Source organism: Lycorma delicatula, chromosome 6 (assembly GCF_047948215.1).
Source record: "Lycorma delicatula isolate Av1 chromosome 6, ASM4794821v1, whole genome shotgun sequence".
Taxonomy (NCBI): domain Eukaryota; kingdom Metazoa; phylum Arthropoda; class Insecta; order Hemiptera; family Fulgoridae; genus Lycorma; species Lycorma delicatula.
The window spans coordinates 137696062-137710321 of NC_134460.1; the positions used below are offsets into that span (position 1 = coordinate 137696062).

The window sequence follows — 14260 nt, forward strand, 5'->3', positions numbered from 1 at the left end:
CTGAACATATAGAATTAAATATCAAAGGATGGGAATTAATTTGAAATGCTTGTAAAATTAATGATTATGTTTTATATCTAATGAAAATTAATTAATTATTTACTAGGAATCAGTTGGAAATACATTGCCTCACGATCTGATGTTGTTGGTTCTTAAACTTGATCCAAAATTCTGTAAACATGAGCTATTAAAATGAATCCGAATTAGTTTGTATTTATTTAAATAAAAATAAATGTCTTTGTAATTATTAAAGGGATTTATGAAATTAGACAAGGTTTGTAGTGAATTAAATCGAGAAACTGCGTAATGAATATAAACGAGACACTGGGAATGCTGGGATTGGCTATAAACTACAAAACAATAAAAAATAAAAAATCTCTTTTTTTAAATATTGTTTACAAATTGTGATTGTATTCCACATCTTACTTTTTGACTAATTATTAATGTATAATTATTTATTAATTCCATCAACGTAAAAAATACATAAATAAATTTAACGTTAAAAAATAAAACCAATCACGCGAAAATGTAAATATGTTTAACTAACAGTCCATTTTGCGCCATTTTCAAGAAGACAAGTTTTCTTTTTTTTTGTTTAATCTCCGGATCCGCAGTTAAGCATTTGTTCCGCATAGGATGGATGAGATGAATGTTTTGTAGTGTGTGTGAAAAATGCCATGTCTGACCGGGATTCGAATTAGGACCTCAGGGTGAAAAGTCGAGACGCTACCACTCGCGCCACGGAGGCCGGCAAGAAGACAAGTTAAAAAAAAAAATGTAATATATTTTTTACTTTAAGTGTTGTTATTTTTACTTCCTTGTACAAAGTAAAAGAAGTACTGTGATCGTGAAAAATTTCAGTTTTCAGAATTTAATGGAAATATCCATTTTGACCATCCCTGAATCCATTTTGACTAGTTTTGGCGTGACGTATGTACGTACGAACGTACGTATGTATCTCGCATAACTCAAGCCGTAGGATGTTAAAATGTTGGATTTAGGACTGTTGTAACATCTAGTTGTGCATCTCACCTTTTGATTGCAATCGACCTGACCAAAAGTGTCCAAAAAAGCCCAAAATCCAAAACAAATTGGATTTTGGACTTTTTCTTAACAATAATAAGTCCTCATGAGAGTTTTTCAACGATGTAGCATAAGTGGTACATATTTTATTTGGTTCCAGAGTTATAGCCAAATAAAAGTTTAATTAATAAAAGGTTTGGATCTTACAAAAGTAAGGTAAATCGGATCAAATCCGATTTCATCTTCTTTTTTTAACTTAAATATGTTGATTTATTAATTTATTAACCTCTGATTGTAAAATTTGTTACAATAAATAATAATTCAATAATAACAATAAAAAAAAGAAAAATATCATAAGTTATTAATTAAATAAAATTTTATGTACTTTTCATTTAAAAAAAAATGAGTGAATGTAATTTAATAGGCGTACAAGGAAGTCATGTGGTGTCCACATCAGATTTTTTTATGTTTTAATTATTATTTTTCTTTTTAATAATTTTATATTACAAACATTTCAAAGGTTAAAAAAACTCCTGTTAACCTGTAATCTGTTAGAAAACAAAACATTCGTACGAATGGTAAAAGGTAACTTAAAAAGTAATTACTGTTTTTTAGCACCGTCTTAAAAAATAAGAAACGAAATATAGAGAAACTCGTTAAGTAACAACCAACAAGCCTAAGCTATGACTGTATGAAATGTGAAAATTATTACTTTTTACCCCAAGTATTCCGACAATTTTTCATAAAGATATCACGAGAAAATAGTTTAAATATTAGAATTTAATCTATATTTATTATTACGCCGTAACAAATATTAACTAAGCAACAATTACAACGAAAAAACTTTGATTTTATTTTTCAAATCATCTACGAGACTATTTATTTAATTTCTCGTTTGAAGAATCTTCTATTAGTGCTTACTTCATGAAACTTTTCATAGAAATCATCTTGTTCCATCCTTTTCTTACGGTAACTAACATTTATATTACAATTTCAATTTCATGATCTTCAACAACATAATTATTTAAATTTAAAAAGGTAATGAAATATAAGGTTAAATTAATTAATAATTAATTTCATCCGGAGTTCTCGGGTTCGAATCCCGGTCAGGATTGGCATTTTCACATACGCTACAAATTGTTCCTCTCATCCTCTGAAGCAATGCCTAACGGTGGTACCGGAGGTTAAATGAGAAAAAATTAATTAATCATAAGTTAAATTATTTTTAATAAATCTTTATTATGAGATAACAGTATGATTTTAAATTTATCATTAAATAGATAACTAGGTCAATATATACAAAACAGGTAGTAGAGTGAATTTATTCAAACTTTTCATGTTAAATTATGAGTAAATAAGGAAGGTATAGAAAATAGAACCGTGACAAACAAAGGAAGATGTATTAAACGATCTACATGTACGCAATAAATTCAATTAATTTAAATAACACTATGATAAGCGACTGTAGATTTTTGTTTTTACTTTATTTATGTTTACAGAGAGTATATAATAGCAATATACTGTTCTATGTTTGCAGCTATTCAGAAGTTATTATGTTAAGAGATAAGACACATGAGTATATTCCCCCATGACATATTAATCACATATAGTTGTAAGAAACTGCGCTGTATGCTAATGGTTAACCTTAATGTATAGATTATAATATCGCCGTAACCAACCAACCAAGCAACTTATTACATTTTATTTTAATTAGTAAATATGAGACAGATTTTTACTTATAAATTATAAAAAACCATCATTGAAAAAAATCTGATGTGGAAACCACATGAGTTCCTTGATGATGGTGTTAAACACATTTAAAAAAAAATGAAAAGTACATAGAATTTTTTTTATTAATAACTTCTGATATTTTTTCATATTTTTTTTTTATACAGTTATTATTGAATTATTATTTATTGTAAAGATTTTTTTTATAATCAGGCGGTTAATAATTATTAATAAATCAATATATTTAAATTAAAAAAAAAGTCTGATTCAAACCGATATGCCTTCCTCTTGTAAAATCCAAATATTTCATTAATTAAAATTTAATTTGGTTATAACTTTGGAACCAATGAAAATAAGTATCATTTACGATATATCGTTGAAAAGCTCTCAATGAGGGCTTATTACTGCAGTTAAGAAAAAGTCCAAAATCCAAATTTTTTTTTGATATTAGGCTTTTTTGGACACTTTTGGTCTAGTCGATTGCAATCAAAATGGGAGGTACGCAACTAGATTGTTACAACAGTCCTAAATAAAAAAAATTCAACATCCTACGGCTAATCGTTTTTGAGTTATTCGAGGTACATACGTACCTCAAATACGTACAGACATCTCGACAAAACTAGTCAAAATTGATTCAGGGATGGTCAAAATGGAAATTTCCGTTGCAATCTAAAAACCGAAATTTTTCGCGATCAAAATACTTCCTTAACTTCGTACAAGGAAGTAAAAAAGGAAAAGCTGTTAGAATAATAAAGTAAAATGGAAATAAATAAAAATGTAGCAGAGCAAGTTGGACTGACCATTTTTATACTGTAATATCTACCTAAGTGACCATTTTTTATCTCGGCCGAAAATAACGTTTTTATTTTATATTGTGCTGAATATTTATATTATTAATAAAGCATCAATTTAAGTTTGTATAATGGAAGTAAAAAGTAAGGCCTGAAAAAATTTACTATCATTTTCTACTTATTGACCACTGGTATAATGTAACAACTTTTCATTAATTCTAACGGCGATCAGTATTAGTCAAATTTATTACAAATATTTTCACAAAAAGAATCTAATAGAGATTAAACAAAAAATTTAATTCTGGATATGTAACAAATGAACTACTTTAATATTTTTTTTTTTGTGATTAACTATAATTTCTCTTCATCATTTTTAACTATATCTGGAATTTTATCTTCACTAGATTAAATCTTAACCGATTTAAAAAAAAAAAAGAAGCATTTTCTAAAAGCATTATTTGTTCCCTCCCCAAAAAAATAAGAAATTTAACGAAAATCTTCCATGTTATCAATCATACTAAGAAAAATTACAGACTACAACATACTTTTGCGATTTTTTAATTTTTAGTGGTAAGCAATTAGTTAATTTCCAGGATATTAGATCAATGAACAGAAATTTTTCTAAGAATTATCTCCTCATACGAAAAAAAATTTCGAGATAAATTTACTTAATATTGACAAGTAAGTAATCTGCATTCAAAAAAGTATTCATTATTACAATTTTATGCAAGAAAACATTGGATTACTTGCCGTAGTGATTTACTATCACAGATTTAGAACAAAATTAATTATGGAAATTAAACAACAAACCACTTCACGCTTTGTCGATTCAATTTATTTTCCTTCTCGTTCAAGAACGATCTGGAATTTCACTGACAATAACACTGAATTTGACATGACGTAGCACCGCCTACTAACTAGTCAGATGAATTGTAATTAACTTTATATCTGCATCACTACACTTATTTATAATCTGAATGAAACCTTTCAGTGACTTCATCTCGTTATTATTTTAAATTTAATCAATTAACAAATAAATTAAATGGGCTTTAAGAGGACGGGACGATTGATATAACCTTTCAGAATTTTCATTTCACAAAAAGTATATAATTTAAAAAATTATATAATCTCACTCAATTATTTTTTAAAAAAAGCCCTAAAAATGACCGAAACATAAAAATTATTTTACTTCAATAAATTATAAATCAAATAACAATTTCTGATTTATGATTCGTAGCAGTATTGTGATATTTTCTTATACATACAGAGTGATTCATGAAGAATGCATTTAACTTCCAGGAGATATTCTAGTGTTAAAAAAATAAGAAAACTTTTATATACATAGGTTTGGACACGCTTCGTTAGAGATTGTCAGTTTGCGAAAGATTTCGCTTTGATATCTGCGCCTTCGGTAAAAAAAGCCAAACTGTAATTCTTGGGATTTTTTTTCCTGTTTAGTCTCCGGAAATCACCGTCAGGTATTACTTCAGAGGATGATATGTATGAGTGTAAGTGAAGTGTAGTCTTGTACAGTCTCAGATTGACCATTTCTGAAATATGTGATTAATTGAAATCCAACCATCAAAGAACACCGGTATCCACATCTAGCATTCAAATATATAAAAGTAACTGCCTTTACTAGGATTTGAACTTTGGAAAATAGCTGATTTTGACGCGTTCACCACTAGACCAACCCGGTGGGTTAATTCTTGAGATATAAATTTAGTGCTTTTATATGAAATCAGACGTAAAAAATTGAAAAAGTAGAACTGTATTTTTAGTATTTTCAAAAAACCAGGGGTAAAAAACAAAAAATTGTGGTCGTTAAATACACTACTTTATGATTAGCGTAAAATAACTTTGTTAAATGGGCAAGAAACGTACAAAAGATACAAAGCAAACATACGCAGAATTTAATTCGGATTATAATGAAATGAATAAAGTCCACATAAACTAAAAACGCAAGAATACGTTTTAATTTTAAAAAAATCACATTTGGAGTTAAAAAAACGACACGGCACCGTCGAATCTGAATACCAATATAGGTTCCAAGTAAACGTTTGGTGCGGTATAATAGGGAACAAAATACAGAGTGATTTAAAAAAAAGTCAAAACTTTAAAAGCATATAAAAATCTATTAAGATAACTTACAGATTCGGTTGAGGTTTCATTTCATAGAAAAACACATCAAGGTTATCACCCAACAATCACTTTGGTTCGATATGGGCTTCTATTTGTAATGTGACATACATCCCACCTGAAGTCTATTTCATTCCAAGTCGGGCGTTACTTCCGCAGTTGCGACGTTAATTCGAAGTTTTAGCTGAACTAGTTCAGCAGGCAAAGTTGGTTCATAAACGCGGCTTTTATTAAACCCCACAAGAAAAAAAATCTAGCGGAGTCAAATCTGGAGAGCAAGGTGGCCATGTAATTGGACCTTCACGACCAATACACTGACCTGGGAATCGAGTATCAAGATCTCGGACTTCTAGGCGGTAGTGAGGTGGTGCCCCATCTTGCTGAGAGTAATGCCGTCCATCTTTGTCATCATCGTCTATCTCAGAAAGAAGAAAATTTGAAGCATTTCCAGATAATTACCATTTGCAGTTGCCTCCTAGAAGAAGAACAGTCTTTGTTTGCTGCAAAGTTTCATGAGGATTTTTGCTATCCCATATTCGGCAGTTGTGGGTGTTCACCTTGCTGATATTAAACGTTGACTCATCACTAAAAATTACATAGTCTAAAAATGTGTCATTGTCATCAATTTTATCCATCATTTCTACACAAAACTGCAGCCGAGCAACTTTTTCATCATCTGTAATGTTGAACCACAGTTAGTTTGTATGGCTTCAATACGCCTCAAAACGTGGGGTGGCTTCTGCTATTTGCAGGTCCATCCTACGGGTATTAGAGAAATGAACAAGATCGGCGGGTGTGCTTCTATGTTCCACAAGGGTGGGTCGGAAAATTCTTACGGTAGTCCGTGGAGTACGCAGGGAGAAGGATGGGAAAATGCCTTCTCCTTCATCTAAAACGGGCATCAAAATCATCAATGCTGGCAGGTAAGAAGCGACTCGCGAGCCACCGACTACTACAGTTATGTTCAAGGCGGTGGGGCGGACCTTTGCAGATCTCCTGCGCTCGGTGAAAGGGGCAGTATCACCAGGGAAAGACCGAAGTCCTCTCCGCCCGGCAAGGCCAAAGGGAAGACCTCCTCCTACGGGGTCGGGCGGACAGTGGCGAGGCGGACCAACTCAGCAAGTATATTGCAGAAAAGGTGGATGGTGCTACTACGGCCCTGGCTAGTAGGGGCGGCACAAAAGCCCAAGCCCTGGTTTCGGACACTGATGCTCTCACGTAACAAGACGATCTTCTTCGGGAGCTTCGCAAGACGATAGGTGAGTCGGTCACTATTGACGTCCTGTCAATGCGGCTTACGACTCCATTCAGGTGATTACACTGGCAGTTCCACCAATGCTGGCGGACTGATGGACGAGTTCGGATCGGGTGGGTGGCCAGTCAAGTGGTGCGGCGTACATCCGATGTCCTTTGATTCAGATGTTGGAATCCAGACAACAGGGGCCAAGTTTTGTTCTGGCGCAGACAAAAGCGGCCACTGCTTTACATGTGGTAAGGCTGGCCATTTACGGAAGAGCTGTCAGCAGAACCCTACGTGTCAGCACCTAGGGTTCTGCTGACCCAATTATCCTGCAAGTCACATTGTCATGCATGCGCCCGGGGGTCGCGGATGTAATATGGCTCCATCGGAAACTGGAACTGCTTCTTCGTAGGAATATCATGGTACCTCTGAGGGACAATCCCACCCGAGAGGGTTGGGAGGCCTCGGTCTCCCGCTTACGATGATCGGGTCGGGTTTCCCCCTTGCAGTACCGTTTGGGGGAAAGTAAAATCTAGTCCCGGTGGGGGATCTTTTCGGGGGTTCCCAATTAGAGACAAGGCATAAAGACCGAGTCCCGGTGGGAAGATTCTTTGGGGTCCCCTCATTAGATGCATGGCGCCTAAAAGACTGAGTTCCGGCTATCTGGAGGGAACTTTGTTCTCAACGAGGTAGTTAGAGGCTATGGCACCTCTCGGAGTCGAGTTTATGATTGGTTGCGGTTACGTATCCAGTGGCGTGGAAAAAAAGAAGGAAAAAAAATACGCGTTAAACAGTCGTTTGTGGAATGTCGAATTCGGTACTAATGAACTACGTGAGTCAAAACTTGATGTGTTTGGCTGTAATCCGAATCTGTATGTTATGTAAATAAATTTTTATATGCTTTTAAATTTGTGAAGTCGTTTTGGAATCAACCAGGTATTGGGACCATTTATTTTTAATGAAAATTGGAAATGTTCACATTTTGTTTTGTTTTAAATAAACTTCGAAATTCTTACGGGGATTCCAAGAATTACAGTCTGGCTTTATTTTACCGAAGGCGCAGAAAGGGCAAAATCTTTCGCTCGCCGACACTTGATGATGAACCGTTTCTGAACCTATATTTTTGTGAACTTTCTTCTTTATTTTCATCAGCAGAACATTTCCTGAAAGTTTTTACATTCTTCGTGAATCATTCGTACATTTCGTTTCAATTTCTATACATCACAACAAAATTAATGTACTGATCACACGGAATAGTTTTTCTTGATTGAAAATAAAGTTACATTTATTACTTAAAATTAATTCTTAAATAATTAAATAAAGATGTTGGAGTGAAAGTAATGGTTAGACTACACAAATGGTTCGTACATTTCTTTTGAAATCTAGGTTGTGCAATTATTAAAATTGATACATAATTTTTTAAATCAGTAAGAAATTTTTTTTTCAGTATTAAAATATTTTTCCTTATTAAAAATATTCTTTCAACATGTTCTTTAACGTGTTTCATCACTATATCCGACATCTTTATGAATTCAAAATAAATAATTTCATTACAAGTAAAAAAAAAATAAAAAATCGACTAAAATAAAGTAACTATGAAAGCGGTTTTGAGCTAAGAATTTTAAACAAAAAATAATCTTTATTATATTTATTAATCTTTATTATATTAAGTAATAACATCAAACTAAATTTATATAAATCATGTAATAATAAAAAAATAAAACAGAATAAAAAATCATACTTACGTTTGTCTAAAAGAACCCCATCTTCTGTTCGGAAGATTTTCTTGATGACTAAAAAAAAGAAAACATGCCGAATTATTTTCATATAAATAATATTAATTAATAACAATGTTTTTATTTATGAATTTTTATTATATTATTAACGGACAAATGGATTTATTTTCAACATAACGGAGAGTAGTACCAGCACGGTTTATCTGGATGACCTTGGATTGCCGATTCAAGATGAATTGGATTCATTCATCTGGCTCAACATTTCTTTTTTCATTAGAGAATATTTTGGATCAGTTCCTTATCAAGGTAACGATAAGTAGATGGTTCAAGTGAGAGGGTAAGTAATAAAGAGTATTTTATATACGTTTTTGTTTGTTATTTCAGTGAAAGCTTTACGGTTAAGTAACTTGACTTAAAATTAATAAAACTGATTTATAAACTTTAATACATATCAGACAATGAATAAGATTTATGCCTACAGAGAACTTCACGCTGAAGCGTAACTGATGAAGATGGATTGATCTAAGTCGAAAGATGAAAGAAAGAAGATAAAATATTTAACTTATCACGGTATTTAATTCTTTTAAAACTACAGAAAAACTTAATACTTGGAATATAAAAAATTGGATATTCTACGGTTTTAAGAAATTCTGCGTTCGGAAGTAGGGAAGGATTGCATATAATGATGATTTTTTTTTAAAAAAGATTTACAATTAATTTTATTTAATTGATGGGAGGTTAACATAAAATAAAAAACACATAAAGAGTGTTTAAAAAAAGGAAATAATTTCAGGGCACAGTCTAAAAGTGAAAAATAAAGAAAAAAAACATTGGTCTAGAAACGCTTTGCTTTCAATAGGTTAAAAAGAAGTTTTTCTCCAAGGATAAAATGAAGTTACACTGAAATCCTTGGAACTTAAATTAAGGAATGAACCTCCCGGTTTTTTAGCTGAAAAATGGATAAAACAGATCCCAGAACTTTATTTCTAGTACGTTTCAGAAAATTAATGTAAATCATTAGAGTTATTTTTAATAACTGATTTTGTCTTTAAATATTTTGCAATATTGAAATGATTCTTATTTTGGTTTAAAGTTATAATACAGTATTTTTTGCCAGGTTTCGGTTTGTTTAATTTTTAATAAAAATTCTTAAACTAATGTTCAATTGACATTACTTATATAGATTTTCAGCAAATTAAGTTTCTTAGAAATTTTTATACAGAATAAATGTTCATACATATATATATATATGTTCACTGGAAATATAATGAAATTATTATACGTCATACCTAAATACAATTCTGCTTTTTCCATACCATATTTTCTGTTTGACAATATTTTTCTCAAAAATTATTAAAGATACATTTCTGGGACCTATTTTATTCAATCTTTTAAGTAAAAAAAAAAAAAAAAACATATGAAACCAATAATTTGGTGCTAATATTTGAGTATCTAAGTATGGTTTTACCTTTGGGCAGGAAATCAGGGTGATATTATATGCTAGTTATAACTCGAACACGAAGTATTTTCGGATCAATATTTACATGAACCTTTTTCTTTATTTTAATTAGTAAAATATATCCTGAAATTTCTTCCGTTTCTTCGTGAGCTGATTCACATAAATCTGATATATAATTATTAAAAAAATTGTACTTCAACTTTATTTAATTGACTTAAATATTTAAATCAACTGATTTAAATGTTCCAAGAAATTCCGCACTGTAATAAATGAGTGTATATTTTAAAACTAAAAATAAAACTGTGTCAGTACCGCTGAGATCTAACATAAATTTATGTAGTATTCACTTCAGTTTTCAATTAAAATGCTATGATTTCCCTAGGGGATGCAATCCCTAGCTTTGAATTCATTTTAATATTTCCCTTATATTTAATTATAAATAACATCTTCATAACTATATTTATCTTCATCTTTAATTCGAATGAATGGCTCAGTTTATTTCATATGCACAATAAACCTAAACAAAACGAATTAAAAAAAAACCGTGAAATAACTTCCAGTAAAATCAGTTTAATTTGATAAAAATTATTCTATTATGCTCGTAATGAGAACGATATAAAAAATAGCAAAATTAGAACAGTAATCACTACGTAAAATGGACCTCACTACGTAAAATAGTAAGATAATTATTAACAATTATTTTTTTTTATGTTACCTAAAACTTAATATGCTAGTTTAATTTCTAAATACTGTAAATTATAAAATATAAAAATATTTACTTACTTTGAAGGTGTTCTTCGAAGACTGGTTCGTAACCATGTATTTCGGCGTAAAGAATTACTGTTAGGACTTCTAACCACACCGTCACCACTGAAAAAAAAAAAAAAATACATAATATTATGAATGTGAACATATTTATATTAGCCTTTGCAGGCGATTTAATTAACATAACTAAAATTACAGAAGCGAAAATCATCGATTCAAAAATTAGAATGCATAAATAAAACCGGCCTAATTTTTCTTATGAAAAAACATAATAGTTCTCAAATAAAACAAATTAATCTAAGAAAAATCTCAAAAGAAAAAAAAGAAAAGGATTAACAAATTTAAATAACTTCGCGAAATTATAGCAAATGTCTAACGGGGATGAAAGATAGATTACAGAAGGTGGAAATAGCATATCATTTAACAAAGTTTATATATAAACAAATCCGTTTCCAAAAACACAAAACTGAGTTATTACAAGTTGGTAATACTTCCAGAATCCTTATATGGGGCAGATAGATGATAAAAATTTTCAGAAAAAGAATCTAAGAAAAATAAAAGGTCCAAAGATATGAAAACAATATTTATAAATTATGGATAACAGAGGAAATTTATAAAAATTTTGAAAAAATAGAACATACAATGAAGAAAATTAGATAAAAAATTTTTGGACACCTGTATACAATAAATGAGGGCAGATGAACAGATTTTTTTTTTTTGGAAAAACTAAGCTATCTAGAGAATAATAAAAAGATTTGAAAAAACTCAATATATCAAAAAGCAGAATTCTTATCAGAAAAACTTTCAGATAAAGGATACATGAATCTGAATTTCTAGAAGAGCAGAAATGAAAGCGATACCGTAATTGGAACGATGACATGAAAAGAAAGATGAGTGAAAGGATGAAAAATTTTTGGAAAAGAAAGAAATCAGAGCTGTGTAAATGTGATAATTGAAGAAAGAAAAAATCGGTAAACGAAGATAAATTAACATAGAAGCTAATAATTTGGTTGAATCATATTATGGATGATCAGAGTTCTGCCGTTTGGCTGGTGTCAGCAAATAGCTAGTCTTCAGGCCAATCGATCCCTCATCAACATTTTGCTGTTCTTTATTACTTTAATTATATTTCTGTGCTCTCCAACTTTATTCATACCTTCTTCAATTCTCAATTTATTTTCTCCACTTTAATTACGTATCCACATTTAAAAGGCTTCTACTCTAATGACAGAGTATTTAACAATTTAAAAGGAATATAACAGCCTTGAAAAGCTTCGAAAAGTTGATGCTTTGCGGAAATCAATTCACTTAATTAATCCATGCGGCAATAAAAGGAGAAAGCTTCGGTTAGATTACACTAATAAAATGGCTGTCTGTAATTAAAATATTCTTAAAGAAAGTGTATTTTCGGAAAGGTCAATTGTACAATCCGGGTCAATGTTATGCGAAAAATATGGTATAGCGTACCCGATATGACATATTTAATTGCTTTCTACAAACCTATTTATTTTTCAAGTCCTTTTCTATTTTAAGGTGCCTTTCTAACTTCTACAACAGCCAAAGTTTTGATTCCAGTTTCAAAATTATTATTAATAAGTGATATTTTAGAGATTTACAATATTATAGAACAATAAATTTCTTCAAAGAATTCCTTTCAGAATTATAATTCTTAAGTTAATTAAATTTTTAAAGTGGTGAATTTTTATTTCTTAGTGCGTCCAATCTTCGTTGCTTAACCATCCGGAGAAAATTTACAAAAAAAAATTAAAATAGTTATAATTTAATTTATGAACAAAGAAGGTAAGTCATGAAAATAATTTCAATTACTTCACGTCCTGACTCCGTAGGGAAGACACCTTCAATGTGGCAGTTACGGTTGCCACACCATCCCTTCCGTACCTAGCCCTAATGGGCTTTACCGGAGGTCATCTTCAGAATCTCGGCAAAAGGCATCTCTCAGACTTGTTCCTGACTCAGTCAGGATGCCTCCGATGCGAATGCCATTAGACATTACCATCGGTGTACTACTCTACCTAAAATTAATTAATAAAAACAAAACACATATTGAACCGAAGTCTTAAACAAGACTGAACAAAAACAAAAGAATTGAAATCAATAACTTCTACCTGTCGGCAAGAACTGAGTCCAACTCGCAACACAACATAAAACGAAAAGAAAAACAACAAAATACAAAACAAAAAACCCGTACTACATAACTAATGAAGCTCTCAACAATTGCCCATTCGTCCCGATGCTTCCAATTTTCTCGGAGATCCAATACCTACCCGGTAATATCAAGCCGGTAAATGGCCTCCGTGCGCATAAGATCTCAGTTTCGCGTATTCATATAGAACGTGATAAGCGGTGTCCAGTTGTCCACACTATGGACACATACTTGAATCCACCAGGCCGAATCTCTGGAGTCTAGCCCATAAAGCACCGTGCCTAGAAAGAAATTGCGTCACGTATTTGTTCGGATGAACCCAAGAGGCAACCTACAAATCCACAACATTTGGGAAGAGATCATACGTGTAAAGCCCGTCCACCGACTCATTCAATATGACCTACCACAAAGCATTACCATATTGCTCTACCACCCGAATTTTTTCCGAAGTTAGCCCACCTAACTTCTTGGCAACATACTTCAGTTGCCTTTCAGCCGCAATCATATATATCAGTTTCATGCCCCCAATAAACAAGATCGCCCCTCGTGATATAGTGCGATATCAATTACTTCACAGCAATATTTCATTACTTGATTTTAAGAAAGTAACTTGGATAAAGTACGTTTTAAATCTAAAAAGTAGATTATTTATGTTTCATTTACACGATAGTATAATATAGAAGTTTGGAGTCCCAAAATTTCAGACCGTTGTTATTAAATCAGTGAAGGCTTTTTTGCTAATATGATTGAGTCCCACGCATATTACGCATCACAAGGTGAATGAATGTTTTGAACAACATTATTACGCTCAACTCCATTTTGGCGTAAGCGACCAGAAACAGAAACATTTTGCTGAGATTTATGTAACTCTAAAGTTGAGAGGACGTAAGAAGTACTCAGTTTGTAATCTTCTTTCGTTACTCATTACCCTAAATTGCAAGAGCCATTCAAGCTCCTTTTTTATTTTATGAGCATCGACGCAAATAGAGTTCGCCACCTAGCGGTCGCAATCGGGAACTTCTACGCACACTTGAGTTTTCAAAGGAGCGCATTAAGCGTGTAGGTGACAAACATTTCCCTTTAATATACGATAATTAAAGAGCATGCGAGTGACAGTTTTGTATATAGTAAATTTTTTTCAAATTTAAAAATATATATATATATATATATATATATATATATATATATATTCTCCCTGTAACGTAAGGATTCTAA

At 31.5% G+C, this 14260-nt stretch overlaps 1 protein-coding gene across 3 annotated transcripts in view; it reads right to left on the minus strand.

Moving 5' to 3' along the window:
- Positions 1 to 14260, minus strand: part of nuf (rab11 family-interacting protein nuf) — a 657890-nt gene that overhangs the window by 223883 nt on the left and 419747 nt on the right. For all 3 annotated transcript variants that reach the window (XM_075368607.1, XM_075368608.1, XM_075368609.1), the window contains 2 exons: positions 10900 to 10986; positions 8667 to 8714 (listed from right to left, as the gene is read on the minus strand). In XM_075368607.1, coding sequence (XP_075224722.1) covers positions 8667 to 8714; positions 10900 to 10986 — 135 coding nt within the window. The remainder of the gene's footprint in view (positions 1 to 8666; positions 8715 to 10899; positions 10987 to 14260) is intronic.